The sequence below is a fragment of the Thamnophis elegans genome, chromosome 10, assembly GCF_009769535.1.
Source record: "Thamnophis elegans isolate rThaEle1 chromosome 10, rThaEle1.pri, whole genome shotgun sequence".
Lineage (NCBI taxonomy): Eukaryota > Metazoa > Chordata > Lepidosauria > Squamata > Colubridae > Thamnophis > Thamnophis elegans.
The window spans coordinates 126,743-147,056 of record NC_045550.1 but is presented as its reverse complement, the minus strand read 5'-3'; the positions used below and the strand labels follow the sequence as shown (position 1 = coordinate 147,056).

At 43.5% G+C, this 20,314-nt stretch overlaps 1 protein-coding gene across 3 annotated transcripts in view; it reads left to right on the top strand.

Moving 5' to 3' along the window:
* The first annotated feature begins 366 nt into the window (after positions 1-366).
* PWWP2B (PWWP domain containing 2B) overlaps positions 367-20,314 on the top strand; it is a 44,425-nt gene continuing 24,477 nt past the window's right edge. Inside the window, exons 1-2 of one of the 3 annotated variants that reach the window (XM_032225475.1) lie at positions 367-415; positions 4,122-4,513. In XM_032225475.1, coding sequence (XP_032081366.1) covers positions 4,371-4,513 — 143 coding nt within the window. In that variant the 5' untranslated portion in view covers positions 367-415; positions 4,122-4,370. The other 2 variants (XM_032225474.1, XM_032225473.1) reach the window with 2 other exon arrangements.

Sequence of the window (20,314 nt, the reverse complement as noted above, 5' to 3'; positions counted from 1 at the left end):
TCTGAATCCACAGGATCTGAGAGGGGCGGCTGTGGTTTCGCAATGTTTTATTCCCATGCTGTAGCCAGCGAGACTGCCGCCTACCCACTCGGGAATGTCTTTAAAAGTACCCCAGGAGGTCTGTAACGCGCCTTGGGTTTAAGGTGACCGATGCCCCTGCCGCCCAGCCCTGCCTCCGGCGGCGACGTCCCCCCACCCGCCCCGCTATCTGGGGTTGCTCCAGCATCTCAGCTTCGGCTCCAGCGGCTGCAAAGGAGGCGACTCCGAGGCTGGGAAGGCGCCCGTTTGAAGGAGGGAATGCCGCGAGCGACCGCTAGGCGGCGCATGATGGAAACCATCAGCCACGCATAGTAACCTCCTCGAATTGCCAAACGTTGCAATCACGGTTAAAAGGCCGGAGAGAGGCAGAGATCAGGTAATGCGAGCCCCAGACTTCGCCCCCCCCCCGCTTCCTCCTCCTCCTCCTCGTTGCTTCTGTTCTCCCGACTGCTTCTCATTTGCGAGGGTTTAATTTATACTGGCTGGGGGGGGGGGGGTGTTGCGTTGGTTTGTTTTCTTCGCCTCTCTTTTTGGAATGGATCTTCCATGCGGCTTCTTTTTCCTTTGGTTTTAATTCAGAGCCAGACTGTGGAACCAGGTGGGAGTTCCTTACACACGAATGAAGTAATCTCCCCCCCTTTTTTAGGAATAAAACAAAATTAAGCCCTCAGACTATAAATATCCCCCCATTTGCAGGCTGGAGTTAAGAGATGTTATAGTTTGAAGAACCCACCAGAGGAAAAAAATACAGTGACTACTATAGGGGTTACACTTACTAATAAAGATCTAAAATGTAATATGGGAGCGTGAGGAAGATTATCTGGTTTCAGCAAGCAGTGGCTTTGCTTGATTTTTTAAAATATATGTGGAGGAGGATAAAGCTTTAAGGTGGGAAAAGACTGAAGAAAGAAAAGCCTATACAGATGTTTCAAATAAATTGAAACATTCTACACTGTATTTAACTGTGATTTCTAGAATTTGCTTTCACTGTATTATAACATCTTGAGCTAAAAACAGACTCAATACAAGCAATATAATGCATTTTTTTAAAAAATAGAGGATAATCTAAGAAATCTACAAATCATTATATTGATTCTGTCTAAATTGAAATGTGATGGTTCTTATATGCCTGCCTTTCCCTTTCTCCAATTTCTCCTTTATACTGATGTGTGTGTGTGTGTTTTGAAGAAATGTGTTCAGGGTAGTGAGATTGCTTTAAATATAAAAAGAACCTCTTTTATTTCCTTTTTAAAAATTGCTTGCATTTAATAATACTCTCTATATCTTTCTTAAATATGGAGTTGTACATATGCTGGAGGTAAAATGCTACATTTCCATAAAGTTTCTAGTCTACTTCATTGTCACTCATCTGATAAATTTGATTAAATATTGCAAGAGTGAACAGGTTTTTGGCAGTACTGTAGATGTATATCTAAAGAGCTAATTCACGACTGGCAGAATCAGGAAAAGATTGGTGACCTTGGGCCTCTTCTGACTGCAAAGGGAGGAATCAGCCCCCCCCCCATCTTTGTGGCACTGTGTTTAGGCCTGACAAAATAATCCTGTACAAGATCATGTGATTCCACGTCATTCAGTTCTAAGAAAGACTTGGATCCTTCTCCCAAACTCAAGCAAAAACCTTAGTATCTCCAGGAAAAAGCTTAACCCTTCATAGGTGTAGTGAAGAAACATGCGCATTTCTACTTGTATTACCAAACAAGGTGTAGAAAAGGATCCAACCACTAGTTTTAATTTTTTCATCTCTTGATTGAAACATAAAACTAAAATGTTGCTACATTACAATCTTTTTATCTTATAGATTTACTTAATAATGTTATGGAACAGAATGATCACTTTAACATATTATCCCACTTCTGAGTGATTTATGAAGATGACTGGGCATTTTTCTTGAACAATTACTGCTGTCCTACAATGCAGCCCCCCCCCCCCAGGCATTCAAACTTTTCTCCTCCTTGAAAATGACAGTGAAGCCAGGTCAACGAAAATCCTATGACTGCCACTTACTAAACCAACCTATAAATCACAACAAACCACAAAGGCCAGAGTGATGGAGGAGTACTTGGAAATGTTGCAATGCCACCTCTAGAATTGCTCCATCACAAAGCATTCTTCACCAGGAAACAATTCGAATACATTGGCGTTAAAAGCTTCCTACAGAGGAACCATCTACAGAGGTTGTGAACATTCCAATGCTGGAGATTTTGAAGAAACAACCGGGGATAATTTAATCTCCTTGTAGATGATTTAATTGATCTTCCTTCATATTCCACAGAAGTGGACAAGTTGTTCCTTGCAACTTTTCCCAAATCTGCACTTCTAAGATTATGTAACCCAAGTCAGAGTCCCTACAAAAACCCAAAGACATGATCAATGGTTCTTGCAATGTTAATATAAAATCAGATCCTCATGCAGCCTTTCCAACTCTAGAAATTTATCTGTAATGCACAATGACAAGATCTATATACTGACTTGAGAAACAAAAATGTCAACTATTTTTAGCAGTAGGTCCTTCAGAACTCAGGAGGACCTAATATTCAGTTAAGATGCAAATTACTGGATGCCTTCTGGACATTCAGGATTCTGTTGCTAAATTGCTTCTTCAGAATGTCTGCTCTGAAAATCTCCTGAATTTATACAAAATTACCTGGGAATCAATTGCTTCCTGTTTCTAGTTGCACATTTCAATGTATTTATAATGAAGCTCAGTGAATACTATAAGAGCTAGCAATGTAAGATATGTAAGATATGTGGCCAAGTAAGTATTCATAGACCGGTACTGATATATTTCCTGTAGATCCATTACAAATCTAATCAACCTTACTGAACTGTATTTATTAAGAAACCTATGGAATACTATAGGACTTGCCAATACAAAGATATATACCATCAAACACAATGGAACATAGATCTGGAGGGAAAGCTATTCATTAGTCAGTTGTGAATGACATGGCATATGAATGATATGGCACCAAAAGGAATATCAGTGTTCCTTAGTGTTGATTTCCAAGTATCCAGTTGTTCACATATTTTACTTGAGGATGATATTTAAAGTAATTGGGAACAGCTTATGCGTGAGATGAAACACAGCTTGTCTGAAATTCCTTATGGAAATTAGGGAGTGTGGCCTCTTGTACAACTGTTTTCCCTCGAACTCTTCAAAAAAAGGACTTGGAAGGCAACAATCACGTTTATTAGCAGAGCTGAGAGTTTAGTATATTAACATTGGCTTGGAAAGGAAATAACTGGCCTTTTGGATGCTGGCTCTGCCAGGGCACAAGCGAACGGTCTCTGGAAGTGCTGAGGGTTTTTTTTGGGGGGGGAATCCCTTTTCTTGGGTCAATTCGCTCCAAAGAGCATGGAAATTAACTGAACTCTTCTGGAGTAAGTAGGATAAAGCTACAACCCAGTGCATACTGGAAGTAAAATCCACGGATTTCTTTCCAAACACGCTGTACCGGCATACATGGGACACACATATCTAGACAGACGAACACACACACCTACATACACACAGAGAGAGAGAGGAAGTGTTAAAATGGACCCACTCCAAATTTGGCTGAAACAGAAGAAGGCTGGGCTGGCCATGGGGATCCACAGCTAACCCGTGTTTTGCTGGTAAGACCAGAAAGGTGGTTTGTCAGTAGCCACCATCAGGGCCACGTGACGGAAGAAAACAACATTTACTTTACTCGGGATGGTCGCTAAGAACGTGGCTGCCGAGCGGCGCCTGCGCTTCGCCCACCCAGCCGCTCCAGGTAGAAGCTCCCCTTTGCAACGGGAAGAAGGGGGAAGGAGGCAGCCCGCGTGCTTGAACCAGCCGCGTGCCCAGAATTTCATCTCTGCCGCGCTGGATTGCCAAGCGAGCGAGGACCGGGACGGAAGCAGTTTCGCCTGGATGATCGCTTGAGCCCCCCTGGGAGCGTAAGCGGGGGGCTTCTGGAGCGCCCAAGTGCGGGGCAGACTGAAAGGGGAACTCGCTTGGCGGGGGAGGGGAGGGGGGGAAAGAGAGCCCGAACCCCTTTCTGGCCCCTCCAGCCCCCTAATGCCGCCCATTGTTTCAGGACTCCGCCGTGGAAGGTTCCCGGGAGGGAAGCATTGTGACGTCAACGCACCTCCTTAAGCCTCCCTGCCGAGGGGGAGCCTGGAGCCATGAGGTCATCGGAGCGGCCACTCTAACTATCCCGAGAGCAGCAGCGGCGGCGGCGGCGGGGGAGGGGGAGCCTGCCCAAGCAGGGCCGCCTGGGATCTCTCGCGGCCGCCGCACTCCAGCTGCAAACCGAGGCTCGCCGCCGGGAGCTTCTCGCCAAAGCATGGAGGAGGCTGACCCGAAAGAGCTGCAGGTCGGCTCCTGGCTGCCCGTCCTCGTGGAGCAAGTGGTCAACGATACCCTGGTGGTCACCTTGAGCTGCGGGGAGAGGCGCTTCACCGGGATCCTCCTGGATTGCACTAAAAAGTAGGAGCACGAATTGCTTGGATGGCTGTTCCCTTTGCCCTCCTCCCCCCCCAACACCCCCCACCCTAGAGAAGAAAATAGGGTTTCGGGAAAGGGGGGAGGGGTTGCAGAAACGGAGAAGTTTCCTCTTCCCACCAGGCCCCGCTCGGAGGGCGAGGACGGAGCAGCTGGGCAGAAAGCGGGATTAGGCCGTAATCAGATTAAAGGCTTGCCTGGCTCAGTGCGTGGGGGAGGGGGAGGGAGCAAATGATTCTCCCCTGTGTGTGTGTGTGTGTGTGTGCGCGCCGCGTGCCTCTTCCCCTCCCCTCTTTTTTTTAATGGCATATTTTAGTTTCATTTTCTGTTCGGAATCCAGCATGGAAGAAATGTTCCTCTTTCTAAAAAAAAAGTCAGCTTTCTAGTTTGTGCACTGTAAAATCATGTCCTCCTTGAGTGACGTTTTGGAAGCGGAGTTGCAGCCGCCGCCTCCTCTTCTGAAAAAGCGGCTGAGATGGGCCGTATTTCTCTCTCGGGGGGAGGGTTAGGCCCTTAAAAAAGGTGTGTCCCTGGCTGGGAGGTGGGGGAGGAAGGGAGATTACTGCCTTCGTCATCCAGAAACAGATTCCGGAGTCTTAAGAAGCTCCTTCCAGACCACCAGCTCCCCTCCTTTGGCAAACCTTACAACTTTGCTGAAGTTTCTTCCCCTTCCCCTTCTCCCCCCCCCTCTACTCTTGAGGGGATTCCGTTGGTGCCGCCCATGGGCTGCTGCTGTTGTAGCACAATAATGTTCTCCTGAGGACACATGTTGCCATAATTACAGACTTCTTTGTTTAGGAGATTCTGCACACTTCAAAAAGCTTTTTTTTATCTGGAGTTGAAACTGCCCCAGCTTGCCATCCCCCCCCCCTTTCCACATTCAGCAGAAGGAGATGGGCCTCCTCCAGAGAGAGAGAGAAGAGGGTTTGCATGCCGGAGAAACAGAATGCAGACATAAATGCGGAGTTCACAGCAAAGCTTCTTTCCTTTCCTGTTTTGCAGTTCAGGATATATTATTTAATGAAACAGCAGCTCCTATAAATAGCACTTGAGTTGTTAATGTGATCCTTCCAAAACTTGCCTCCCTTTTCAGTATCTTCCAAACAAAAGAGTCCCCTAGATTAGCTATTAAGGAAGATTTGGTAAAAGTATATCAATAGCTCTATAAAGACAGAATATCTTAAAAGCTGAAACTTGGCAAGCTGTTGGTGCTAGAAAAATGAGCTTAGTCTACTTAGTGGCCTCCTATTTAAAATATTTTCTATTGTTTCTTTCTAAACAATTGGAAATAATCTTTCCCCCCATCTTTGGTATGCATACTTTCTGTACAAAACAGAATTTCAAATCTGTGGGCACGCAAGACTCCTGAAGCATGGGCTTGTCCCCTTACTATTGAATTTTGAGTAGAAATTATAAATAAATGCCTGTCACTTTTGAAGGCCCCAAATTCATTTTTCTTAATGAGGACTCCATCTTGGCGACAGCTTCTTCCATTTCCTCCCCTCTCCCAGCAACATGCATTCATTAGCCCTTGACAATTATCTGCAAGAATTATCTAATTAGCAGATACGCCAGCGTCCATTAACAGTAAATAGATGTAACTTAACATAGGGCTCCTTACGAAGTTCAGACAAATATGTTGGTGTGCAGACATAAATTTTCTCTTAAAAGTCCTGTGTGGTCATATATCTAGCTAGCTGGGAGTGTGCTGTGTTACCCTCCTTTCTTCCTGCCATCCCATTGTCCTGGTGGCGAAGTTAACGCTGCTGATGTAGTTAAATAGGCACAGAAGCCCCTTTGCTGCAGCTGTATTGATTTCTTTCTGGCACTTGAGACGGTGAAGCAAATTAAAATGGCATGAGATGCACTGGGAATCTTTGCATATGAGCAGGTTGCCACAAATTGCAAGGATGCAAAAATTAAGGGGTATTTTTTTTAAAAAAAAATCATGCTAATTTTCACAGGCCAAGTCCAAAATGAATAGTTCTCTGCTACATTGTAGAGAGTGAGCTGTGTTGTGCTTCTGTGTCAGTGTATCCCTTTCTCCAGAGCTTTGCTGACAGAATTGAGTCTTCTAATGCGCATATATGATTAAACTTCTGGTGGGACTGAAACAACCAGGGAATTGGGGAAGAGCCCAAATCTCAGTCCTTTCCCTCCCTCCCCCCCCTCTCTCCCTCCCTCCCCCCCCCTCGTTTATTCTACAGGAAAAATACAGGTAACTTTATCTACTATCTCTTGCAGGGGTGATTTCAATTTAAGGTCTAGCATATGAAAGCCGTATAATGGGCTGAAGGCTGCAAATTGTTCACCCCCGTTGTTTTAAATGGTGGAAACTGTTGGTCTTGGTAGCTAACTACTTGCTTTACCACTCCAAGGGGCAGCATTTGTCTACATGGAGGAAGACCCCTTTTTATTACCACTGTGTCAGATCCTTTTATCTATGGAGTCCCAAGACAAGACATAACCTTATCCCCTCCTTATGCTATATAAGCAGAAAAGTTGCCCTTGATTTTATATAGTTTCAATGCATAATTATATCCACCATCTTAGCTCATTTGACATTTTCTAGGTACATAAGTTTTTCACACAAAAAAAGGGTTTAAGGAACATCTGGGTTGACATTCCTGGCTTGGCTGGACAATTGTTTGACTTTGAGGAGACCTTCCTTAAAAAATTGGACCTCTCGGTTCCTTAAGTGCAAGGCTTAAATAGCTTTATCTCATGATTTCTTTTCCAAACCACCCAGACAGTTCAAAAGCTTGGTGTGTATCAATTCTGAACATGTTTCCCCTCCTCCTCCTCCTGGTTTTTCTAATCACCTCCTGATCTTTCTATTTGGTAGGATAAGTTACTTCAAACTAGTTGAATATATTCCTTATCAGACGGTAAAAATGTTTCCACCCAACTATGCTTAACATTCCAGAGTCACTCTGCTTATTAATATGTAATATTGAATGTTGACCATGCGTTCCCAAATATACCAGTAAAGCCAGATGCCTGAATGGTTGCCGCAAAACTCAAGTTGATGCTTTGAAGAAGATGAAAATGAAATAAGAGAGAGGGAAAATCCAAAATAAACAGCAGTGAAACAGCTCAACAGACAGTAAGAAATTAAAGGCGAATTGGAGGGAGGGAGGAAGGGGCCTGAATCATAAATCAAGGCGGATGAAAGCAGACTAGCAAAAATTGTTTGAAAGGAATTATCTAAAAATGAAAATTAGAAACTCAGGAATGAAGAGCTAAAATGTTTAAGGATAATATTCCCAGAAATAAATGTGAAAATGTTAAGAGTTTGATTTAGGGAGGAGCTTGTCCCAGAACTTATCTTTTTCTTTTCTTTTAAGATTCCCAGTTCTTATTTGTCTTACAACAACTGCAAATCAAGATGTGTAAGCCTGTTCCCATCAGATTGCTGAAGTTAAAAAAAGGGGGGGGGCTGAAATAATCAGAGATTAATAGTTGTAGGAAGATGGAATTTCATTTAAAATCAGTTCCTGAACTAGCAATACCTTATTTCCAAATATCTTTACTTATAACTAAGGTTCTAGTTAAGTTTGCACATATGTGTGTGTGTTGTATACCTCATCTTAATTACACACCAGACTGTCCCTTACAGGGGGGGGGGGGTAGGTATCATTTGTGCATACAGGGTCACTTGCTCATTCCCCTTTCTTCAAAAAGCGGTGAGCAATTTTGCTGGGAAGGGAATCGGCCTCCTTCTTCCGTCTAACAATCTATTACAGATTGCTGGTTTTCCATTATGAGAAAGGATGGCTTCAAGCATAGGAATTGTGGAGGGGGGGGGGAGAGAATAGGAAGGAAAAAAGGTCCCCTCCCTCTCAACAACATTGCTCAGTCTCCTCCCCCCCCCTCCTGCTAATTGCAGAGGGAAACCAATGATCTTAAGCTGTGGGTCCTTGAAAGGGAAAGAGAAAGCACGGAGCTGCTGGTTTTTCATTGCCCTTAGCAGCAGGGAAATCAGGGAAGGGGTCTCTGTTATAGCCAGCTGATTAGAGGCTCCTGGGAAAAGCCAGGAGTGCCTTGCATGCCAGGATAAACCACTGGGTGTGGGGGGGGGGGTTTGATTTAGGACTAAATGTATCTTGTGTTAGGGTTTTTGTTTTTTTGTTTGCTAAAAGTGCAGAGACAGATTGATTGATTTTTGTGCAGGCTTGAAATGCCTGCACAAAATAAATAAATCCTTGATTTATTACCACAATTGAGCCCAAAAAATTCTATTGTTAAATGGGGCATTAATTGACAATTTCTTGTCACGGCCGTTAAGTGAACCACTGCAGTTGCAAAGTTAGTAACCTGGTTGTTAAATGAGTCTTGCTTCCCCGTTGACTTTGCTTGTCAGAAGGTTGCAAGAAGGGATCACGTGACCCCCCCCCCCCCCAGGACACAGCAATAACGGCGGTAAATATGAACCGGTTGCCAAGCATCTATAGATTTTGATCACCTGGGCATATGGCGAAGCTGCAAAGGTTGCGGCTATGAAAAATGGTCACAAGTCAGGTTTTTCGGTGCTATTGTAACTGAGCGGTCACTAAATGAACTGTTGTAAGTCAAGGACTGTTTGAATGCCTTCCAATGATGCTGTTGATTCCAAAAGAGAGGCCTCTTGTCTTTCAAGCGATTTAATTATGCACAGAAATGTTTAAGTTGCATTTAACCAATAGAAGCTTACATTAGAAGGGAGCTTTCTGAGGAGGCCTTAAAAGGCCTTCCAGTTTCCAGCCATTCTGAGTCTCTCCTGGTAGAGAAATTTGCATCTGGTGTTACTTTCCCAGGGGGTGAAATTCCATTTCTGGCTGTCTTGCAATATTTCAATGCTGATTAAGAATGAAATGAAATTCTACTTCTATATTTTTCGGTATCCCTTGTCAACTACGTCTCCTCCCTTGTCAGCTTTTACAAGTAGTCCTCAACTTACAGCCATGATTGACTCCAAAATTTGTTACTAAATAAGACATTTGCTAAGTGAATTTCTCCCCATTTTACAACCTCGTCACATTTGTTAAGTGAAGCATGGCAGTTGTTGAGAACGTGGTTGTTAGGTGGATCTGGCTTCCCCATTGACTTTGCTTGTCAGGAGGCCGCAAAAGGGGATCACACGGCCCTGGGACACCGCAAAGGTGATCCCATGATCACTTAAAAGTTTGTAACCCTGAAAAATGGTCACTTCTTCCAGTGCCGCTGTAACTTTGAATGGTCACTAAATGAACTGTTGCAAGTCGAGGACGACCTCTATTTGTGGTGACTGTCTTGATCACAATAAAACTGGTTCTATGGGAGCAGCAAGTTCTCCTTTCACACGTGCAATGATAAAGAGAGTAAAAACCCAGAATTTGGTTGTCTGCAAGAGAGATTTCTCATCCAGGGTTGTCCCAAAGGAGCTTCTTGGATGAGAAGCAGAAGATCTTCCAAAGGGAAAACTAAGGAAGTCCAGTTGCCTTTGAGGCAACCACGGCCTGGATGACTGAGGATCTCTACAGACCCCACAACCCCAGGATGTTGCAGTGATTGTGAATACAGGGATGCTACCAAGTGCCAAAATTTCTATCCTGCAGGGACTGCAGAGAAATTGGGAGCACTCCACTTACAACAGTCTACTTAATGACCATTCGAAGTTCCAACGGCACTCTAAAAAACGACCTACGACCATTTTTCATAGTTATGACCATTGCAGCATCCCCAGGGTCACCTGATTCACATTCAGACACTTGACAACTGACTCACGTTTATGACGGTTGCAGTGTCCCCAGTCTCACGTGATCGGCTTTTGCGACCTTCTGATAAGCAAAGTCAATGGGGAAACCAGATTCGCTTAACAACCGTGTTACTAACTTAATAACTGCAGTGATTCATTTAACAAATGCGGCAAGAAAAATCATAAAACCGGGCAAACAAATTTCTCACTTAGCAATATAAGTTTTGGGCTCAATTGTGGTCATAAGTTGAGGACTACCTGTACTGCAATGGTCATTACTGCTAAGACTGGTCACTATAACTGAATAGTTTTTAAAAAATGGACATAAGTTGAGAACTACCTTTATAATGAAGATTAAATTTCTCGAGTAGATATGTCTGAATAGCTGCTGCTTCTGTTTTGGCTTATCAGAAGTCCAGGAAGCAAAGCTGCTGTGTAGATCTACTATCATGTTGTTATAAGTTGGCTACATCTGAAAAATATGTTGAACCAGTTTTACATCCTCTCTGAATTTTTTTTAAAAACTCTACTATACACAGATATTTTTCTGTAACGTTTCAGCAAAAATATGAGGACAGTGAGGAGGGGAAATGAACTTCTGTGTCCACTCATTCCTCCTTCTGGCTAGACTAGTTTCAATAGCATTTTTTTTATTCTATGGAGAAAAAAAGACAATAGTGGAGAGTTTTTATCTCTTCCTTGGTATGCTAGATTTTTAGAAACAATGTGCAAAATTTTGATCAGCAGTCAGATAATTCCTAACTTTAGAACTGCAGTTTGCAAACAAAAAGTGTGCCTTAATTCACCATTATTGTGACTAAACCTGTAAGCCATTTTGGGGCATGTTTCCTGAGAGGTAATTATTATTGGGACTTACTCCCAAGTAAATGTGCATAGGATTGTAACTTTATTGATGCTCTCTTGTGGTTTGTGAATTCAAAGAGCTATCGGGTTATAAGCAATCAAGATCTGTCAAGTTGTAAGTAATTGGTATGGTAATGGGAAGGTAGCAACTGAGTAGCAGACAAAAATAACACACATATTACATTAAATTACAAACGTAGCAGGGTGGCAGAATCATATACAGCAGTAAAGTAGAAGCTTTTGTTCCCCCAGCCAGAAAGAGATTTAATATCTAAATATTAAAAATATTTAAACGGGGGGGGGGGGTCAGGGACTTCCAAATGTTGCTGAAATACAGTTTTCAGCAACTCCAGTCAGAATTGCTAAAGATACTCATCTGACAATTATGGGAGGACCATATGCTCTGATCATTCCAGTTTCTGATCAGTCTTTCAAAATACTAACTAGTGCATCAAAAAATTTCAGGTGGGGATTGGTTTGTTTATTTTTGCTGACCTTCTACTCTCAAAATATGTTGGACTGTAACTACTGGTCAGTGGCTGAGAGTTGTAGACCCACCACATCTATGGCGACTTGAATTTAAATGTCTCCCCAGGGGCCACCCTTCCTTCCTGCCTATATAGGCCCAGGTTACTTTGCGGTTTATTGTAGGGCTAGGCTTGATTCCTGTATCTTTTTCTGCCACTCAGAAATTCCAGAGGCTTTATAGGAGCCTTAGGGGAGGGTGAAAACAGTCTCCCCTCCGGAGGCCCTTCGGAGGCTTCAGGAGCTTCCCTGAAGCCTCCAGAGCACAAAAAACCGTCCCTACGGGCAAACTGGAAGTTCGGGAACAGACTTCCGGCTTGCTCGTAGGGACGGTTTTAGTCTTCAGGGGCCTTCCGGAGGCTTCCCTGGAGGCTCAGGGGGGCAAAAAACGACCCTACGAGCAAACCGGAAGTCGCTTCAGGAGGCTTCAGGAGCCGTTTTTTGTCCTCTGGAGCCTTCAGGGAAGCCTCCGGAAGTGACTTCCGGTTTGCTCGTAGGGTCGTTTTTTGCCCCCCTGAGCCTTCAGGGAAGCCTCCGGAAGGCCCCCGAAGGCTCCGGAGGGCTAAAACCGGCCCTAGGAGCAAATCAGAAGTCCATTCCCGAAATTCCAGTCTGCCCATAGGGCTGGTTTTTTGCGCTCCTGAAGCCTCCGGGGAGGTCCTTGGGGGGGGGGGAGGCTGTTTTCACCCTCCCCAGGCTCCTATAAAGCCTCTGGACCATAAGTGCTTATTTTGAAGGTGAGTTAGGACATCCTTGCAGTAAGTTATTATGCTGCAAAAAAGATGGATAATGAGCATATTCTGAATAGTACAGTATTTAGGGGAAAGTGGGTGGCTGTTTTGTGGCTGTCCACCATCTTTTACTTGTAATGCAAATTCTACAGAAGTCCTTATCAATAAAAAGCATTTCAAAACCAGCACCTTCCTTTGGTGATTAAAGTTGTGAGCTATGTGATCCCTGAGGGCAGGCGAAGAGATTCTCTTTTATAGGCAATAATCTTGTTGAGTCAAGTCACTCCTTTAGAATTTAATGGTCGTGCTTTGAGTTCTCCTGTAAAATGGCTGCCATGCAGGAGTCCACGTATTCATAAAATGGCTGGAGCAAGATAACCTGTCAGGTTGTTCCCTGCCCCACTCTTGTCCCCATGTGACATTCCTTGCCACCCATCCTTACCTTTCTCTTCCTTCTAGAGGTGAAGTCACACTTTCACACAAAACGCTTAGCTTTCTTCAGCTGTTCCGCCCAACCTGTCTTTTTTCCTTTATGTCTGTGTCTGTGTCTGTGGCATCTCCTCATAGCCCAGGACACCCACGGTATGCAGATACTGGTACTGGGTTAGGATTAGGCCCTCTGGTTTGTGACATGTATGCCTCCCCTTTAATCGTTTTTAAGTGAATCTTTTAAATTTAAAATCAAATGGGATCAGGAGTCTGGGATACAAGGAGCTATTCTGAATAAATGGGCATCTGGTTTGCTTGCCTTGGTCACAGTGGAGCAATTGTGAGAGAGGTGCTTTCATTTGTGTGTATGTGTGTGCATGTATGCAATCACAGACACACACAATCACACAACTGCTTGGGAAGGGGGGGGGAAGAGCTAAGGCATCTGAATTTCAATGGTTGAAATGTTTGTAATAATGACAGTACATGGCTTAAGGCAGAGGCTTTGCTTTTCTTCCTCACTGGAAAAGGACTGAAAAAGGTTTTAAAGCACAACTGCCACCTTTACCTGGTTTTGCCTGGTTTTAACTGCTACCTACGTTTCTTGACATGACATGAAAAGGGCTGAACAAAACGGCAAGCGGGAAGTCGGGCTGAGAAGTGGGAGCAGATGTCTTAAAAATGAAGGATTGCTCTCTTTAACAAGTCTTTTTGACAGGTCCTTACTGAATGTCAGGGCGATCACATCTGCGGGAGGGGAAAAGGTAGAGAGGATGAAGAAAACGGTATCAGGGCATCAGAACCAGACCGGCAAAGGCTCTTTGGTTTGGGCTCGGGTGCAGATGAGGTTCTGCGATACTGTGGTTGCTCCTCCTCTGGATGATGTTGAGCTCCATATAGGAGGACTCCCCCCCATCAGGAGCAGCTGCTCATCAGAGCTTGTGGTCCTGGGCAGTTGAATGAGAGTCCTAGCATAATCTTGTATCCCACAGCAATCCTGGATATCACAAGTGGTAGTAGAAGTGATTGCAGAGGGATTTACTCCCTTACACAATGCCGGTGGGGAAGCTGGTATGAAGTCACAAGTCGCAGTCATGTGATGTTACACTTAACGATAGCGGCAGAACTGCCGTTGTAAATTGAGCAGTCATTTGATGTTTTGCTTAATGACCTGTCACTTAGCTAGGAAGTTGCCAAGCCTAATTTCTATTAAGTGAGGACTATGTGTAATAAAGCATATAAAAGTATTCAAGAACCCAAATTTCAACAGAAGATTCAGGGGTTCAGGATTCAACCAAAAATTTATTTACGCTGCATTAAACATGCAAACATTGATATATACCGATATTTGTATGGCACTGATTTTAGAGAATACAATATGACCGACGCGGATTAATGACCATAATTGAACAAGGAACAAGTTCTTGGGTCTGTGTATTAAGCTTGTCAGGTGAACATATCCCAGGTAGATGCAGCTATTTCAGTGGAAGAAGACTGCAGCAAAGGGAAAAGCTTGGAATACTTGAAGCGTCATAGGAACAGATTGAGAACGTCTTCAATTTCTGAGAATATGGGAAAGTAACAGTGGATTCTCCATGCCGTTGTTCTGCTGATCATCACAGCCATAGAAGTGACATCAGAAGAGCTGTCTTCCAAATAGCACGGTTCCTCAGGGCTTCACATTTTTGCACACTTGTCTTGACACAATAGTTATGGGTCACAGTTTTCTTCATAGGTTATAGTCTCCGTGTGGGCGAAGTTCTGTAACTCGGCAGTCCCAACCTTTTGGGCACCAACGACCAGTTCTGTGGAGAGTGTTTTTTCCGCGGACCAGAGCAGCATGGTTTCACATGCTGCCTACATCCTGTGCATGTGTGGGTGGGGCTTCACGCATTTGGGCACCAAGGACCAGTTCTGGCGTGATGCAGATCAGTTCAAGTCCGGGGATTGGGGACCCCTGCTGTAACTAATAGGTTACCTCCCTCCCTTTGGCCATGTCTTCTCATGGAAAAAAGATGCTGGTTTTTTTTGTTGCTGCGCCCAATCTCCATGGTCAAACAAAATACTCCTGTTTTAGTGGATGGCTTAATCATATTGTATGGCAATTTCATTTACCATATTTTTCAGAGTATAAGACGCACCGGAGTATAAGATGCACCAAGATTTTGAAGAGGCAGATTTTAAAAAAAGTTTTTGCACACTGCAGACCTCACGAAAATGGGCCCATTCTTTTTTTAAAAAAGGGCATGAATAGCCTTTAGGAGGCTTGTAGAGTGCTCCTGGGCGCTGGGGGGGGGGGATTTAGCAAAAAACGGCCTGTTTTTCCCTCATTTCTACCCTCCCCAGACCCCAGGAGTACTGAAAGCCTCCTAAATGCTATGCACGTCCATTTTGGTGACGGGGCGGGGTTTTGGGAGACAAAAAATATTTTATTCAGTGCTTAAGATGCACCCAGATTTTCAGCCTCTTTTTTGAGGGGAAAGGGGGTGCGTCTTATACTCCGAAAAATACAGTAGTAGCTCTTAACTGAAGGGATAAGATAGAAGGGCTGTAAAAGGCTCGTCTTGGACCATCTGTATCTGACCTGGCATAAAACAACATCTTGGGCTCCAACTACTGGCTGACAATGTAGAAAAAAGAAGAGTAGAATATGATTGTCCCACATGCCTTGGAAATACCGAGGGGAAAAGAATGATTGCCTTCCAGGTGTTTTGGATTCCAGTTCCATGGGCTGTGCTTGGTGGAGTTATGAGACTTATAAATAAAAGACTAAGCGTATTTTTGAAGGTAGTGTCTTCCTGCTTAATACAGGTTGTCCTCACCTTATGACCACAATTGAGCCCAAGTGAATCTGGTTTCCCCAGTGAATTTCCTTCCCAGAAGGTAGCAAAATGGAATCACGTGACCTCAGGACACTGCAACCGTCGTAAATATGAGTCAGTTGCCAACCATCTGAATTTTGTTCACACGACCGTGGGAGTGCTGCAATGGTCTTAAGTGTGAAAAATGGTCATAAGTCATTTTTTCAGTGTCGTGGTAACTTCAAACAGTCACTAAACAAACTGCTGTAAGTCAAGGACTACCTGTGCAAGATGTCACTTTTTTCAGTGCCACATATCCTTGTTATGACCTTGATATTTTCTTTTGTAAGTGAAGACATGGTTGAGGGTGTTTTTTCTGTTTTTTCTGAAACTGTGCAACAGTAATACTGATGTATTCAGAAACAATTCTGATTCTAGGAAATACTTGATTTTGTGTCAAGTGAAGAAAAATAAAATCAAGTAGGCTTTCTAAACTCATAATGACGATACCTTAAAGATTCATTTACTTGTTGAGTTCAGTTTTGTTCTCCATTTCTCCTCCCCCCCCCCCAAAAAAAAATATATTTTTTGCAAGAGTTTTGGGGGGACGACATACAGACGATATAATTGAAAGCAAGTTGATTTGTGGAAAATCAGTGCTTCAGGTATTGTTCAATGCTACAGTGAAACATGTATTTGGATTAGACTGAGAACTGCAACAGAGGTGGCCAGCTGTTGGTAGATGGCGAGGAGTGGAGGAGACAGAGAAGTCTTGGAGCATTGTGTGATGTAGGCCAAATGGGACAGAAAGAGTTCCTTTGAGGTGGTTCTTTTCATATTTTATATTCTCAAGAGGTTTGGTTCTATGATGTTCCATATGTTTTCTATCACAAATAGAAGGTTATCCTGTTGCTGATTTCCTTAATTGTTCTGAGGGCCCAGGGGCCCAAATCATTGTAGTTTAGATCAGGGATCACCAACCTTTCGGACCTTGGACCAGTAAATTCATAATTTTAAATCCCGCGGATCACTAATATGATTTTTTAAAAAGCTAAATAGTATTTAGTACAATATAAAAAATGCAAATAATTTTTCTCCAGACTACCAAAATTATCTTGCAGACTACCAGTGATCCATGGACCACCAGTTGGTGACCACTGGTTTTGATGTTGTTTAGGTGGTCCTTGAATCAAGGACCACAATTGGGAACCTCAGTTTCAGAGGGAAGCAGCAATAAGCAGGACATCACATGACTGCTCTGCTCAATGACTGCAAACCCAGCACTTCTGGTTGCAGTCATTAAGTGATTTGTGGCTCATTAAGTGGCAGAATCCCTGGTAAGGAGCCTGGGTTGTTTGGGAGAGGGCGATCCCAGGAGGCACATAAGCATCTCTCTGCTCAGGAGCTGCGAGTTCTCCCTGTCCAAATCCAAGAAGGACCTTCAGCCCCTGAGCGGAGAGGCGCTCTCGTCCAGCCCGTAGCAGAACCGCCACAATTCCCATCTTCCCCAAGGCAGCCCATACTCCTTACCTCGCTCCCCTGAGGCGCCTCTCCTTCTGGCACTGCCTCTCTGCTCTGGAGCGGAAAATCCTTCCCTGACCACTTCCCAACGGCTTCCTGGGGAAATTGGCAGAAGAGATTGCCAGTGGTGATCGGATGCTCATGGGCACATGGCGACCCATCATAAGCATGAGCAGCCTGCCTCGCACCCAGATCACAGCCGCCTGGCCAAGGGTGCGTGCAACGTTTTGCAATGGTCAGGTACCTGTAAAGCACCCTTTTTGAGGTTACCGTTAATTGAAACTTTGTTAACAGGTAGTCCTTGACTTATGACCATAACCGAGCCTAACATTTCTGTTGCTAAGTGAGACATTTGTTACCTGAGCTTTGTGCTATTTTATGACCTTTCTTGCCACAGTTGTTAAGTGAATCATGGCACTCGTTAAATTGCGTTGTTAAGTGAATCTGGCTTCCCCGTTGACTTTGCTTGTCAGAGGTTTAGAAAAGGTGATCACATGACCCCGGGACAATGCAATCGTCATAATATGAGTCAGTTGCCAAGCATCTGAATTTTGATCACGCGGCCATGGGGATTCTGTAACGGTCGTGTGAAAAACGGTCATAAGTCACTTTTTTCAGTGGTGTAACTTTGAATGGTCACTAAATGGACTGTTGTAAGTCAAGGACAACCTGTATTTGCTTTTGCACTGCAGTGATGTCAGTAGCAGAATAGTCCTACAAATTGCAGTGATGCTAAAACACTGTTGCCAAATCCTTTTTCACCTTGCTGTGTTCATGAGTGCCCAGTAAGCGCCACTAAAAATGTTAGAAAAGCAAATTTGATTCCTTGGTGAGCTTGTAGGTTGCAGATTGAATGAGTTTGGAAAGAACCAGGATATGAGGAGGGTAAGTTGTATTAACCACCTTAATTATAGGCCATCCAATGCATCTTAGCAGACTAATTTTAAGGAGGCGTTTTTATGGAGACCTTTGACCTGTGTTACACAGAAATTCTTTCCCTAGGCATAGAAACTATACACCTGAGTGTTGTTGCTGGCTGAGTTTGACTCTTGAATTGCAAATCTGAGACGAAATCATTGCTGCAGTCCCTCCATGGAAAGAAAGCTGAAGCTTCAGATGCTGCCAACATGGCTTCAGTCAGCCCAGTGTCTTGTCAGCTGTTTTCTCCCTGTTGCACTAACATTGCAGTAGCTTTTAAATTTTTTCTTCTGTAGATTTGCAGATTCCCTTTTTTTTTCTTTGCAAAGGATGCTTCATTCAACTGTCTGGAGCGTATAAGGAACCCCACATGGGGACATGTGAATATCCATAAATAAGAGAAGCAAGTCATTATCAAAATAACGGATGCAACTTGGAAAGCTTATAGGACAATGTTTGCTAGATGAGGTGCCCAAAATGTAGATTAATCTGTTGGTTTTTCAATATTTATGAGGTAAAATCAGGACTTCTGAAATTATCACCAAAGCAGGAGAGCATCTTAGAAATCTTACAAACCCAAATATCTGTCAGCGCAGGATATTCTGTACCGTAACTCCTTGGGACCCACCTCAGCAGTCTCTTGTTTCATTTAATAGTTTACGGGGCATTTATTCTACAAATCCTTTGTCATATGAACCTCTTCACTGAAAATCTATCCTGTGCATCAGGAGTAATTGACCCATAGAAGACTTGCTGCTCCTCTCCAGCCTTGCCGTCTTTTGTGGCCAAATTTGAGTGACACATTTCCTTTACTACAGTTGCTCTATTTGACATTGTTTTATTTCACCTGGATCCTCCTTATAGGAATGCTGTCTGTGGCCACTGTGCTGGTTCTGCAAGACAATTGGCAGTTTGGCTCTGTTTAGGGTCGTCTCCCACTTCCCAATAAAAAGTTTTTTGCAGCTGGCCAAGATCTGAAATGTGTGATGTGTGAGATAATTAAATTTAGTGGGTTAAATGAGATGGCACACAAAACATATATATATATTTCAAATCCCAGTAAAGGGTATGGCTAGAGCTGACGAGAGCTAAATAGCTTGAAATAGATCTATACTAGTCTCCCTTTATTTATTTATCAGCACAAATACAACACACACACACGCGCACACACACACACACACATATATATGTCAGTGAGAAATGAGAAGAAGCTAAGAGGAAAAAGAAAACAAGGCATGTGATCATTTTGTAGTCCAGCGCCACCAATTTTGGGCATGTGATTTCCCCACTGAATACATTCCTTGATCCGAGTGTGCCAGCTCCTGCTTCAGCCTAACAGAAAAGACATTTAGTCTGCTGTCTGACAGAGCATTTTCTTTGCTTCTAGATGATGAACGCAGAGCTTTTGAGAAACAGGGCTTAAGAGTTTGGGTTAAATCTTAATCTTAATAATACAGACTGCAAAGCTTGCATGGATTAATTGAGATAGTCTTTTTTATTAGATGATGGTGAAGATGATGAGTATTCTTTCTCCCCTCCCAGTATCAAAATGCCATGCTCATTTAGGAATAAGATGGGAAAAGATTCCGTGGGGCAGGCAATGATGTTTGGGCTACAGCAGGGGTGTCAAACTGGCGACCTTTGGGCCGGATGCGTCACATGCAAGCCCCCCAGCTCCGCGAAGGGAAAAATGGTTGCAATACGTCACATGATGGCAATGTGACACCACGGGTTTGTTACCCATGGGCTTTGCCGACTCACAGGAATCTGTGGAAGAGCACCTAAGTTGGGGTAGCCCAATCAACATTGCCTACCCTCACGTCATCCATGATGGTGTAATATATCAAGGTTTATGTACAACTGGATTTTTTTGGGGGGGGGGAATCAGGATTAGAGAGGGCAATAGGATGCAATTTTATCTTACTTTTCCCAAAAAACTTTATATTGTAGCATGTTCTAGATGTCTATTAAATTCATCAGTAAATGCTTTGAATTGTATTGAGTTAGAGGCACGTTTGGAGTTTGTATAATGTAATTGGGTTTTGAAGTTTCCATGGTTGTTGCCAGAAGATCTGAGTTTGGAATCATTAGTTCCAGCAAACACTAAAGTTTCACTAGAAAATGTAGTTACAGGTCATCCAAACTGCTTCCTTCTTTTATCCTTCTTAAGCACCACCGCCAGATTGCCTTCAAATTAAAAATTGCCTCCTTAACATTTCAACTCTTACGCTAATGTCTTCACTGTGCTGAGTCTAGTAATAGATTATTTTGAATTTAAACT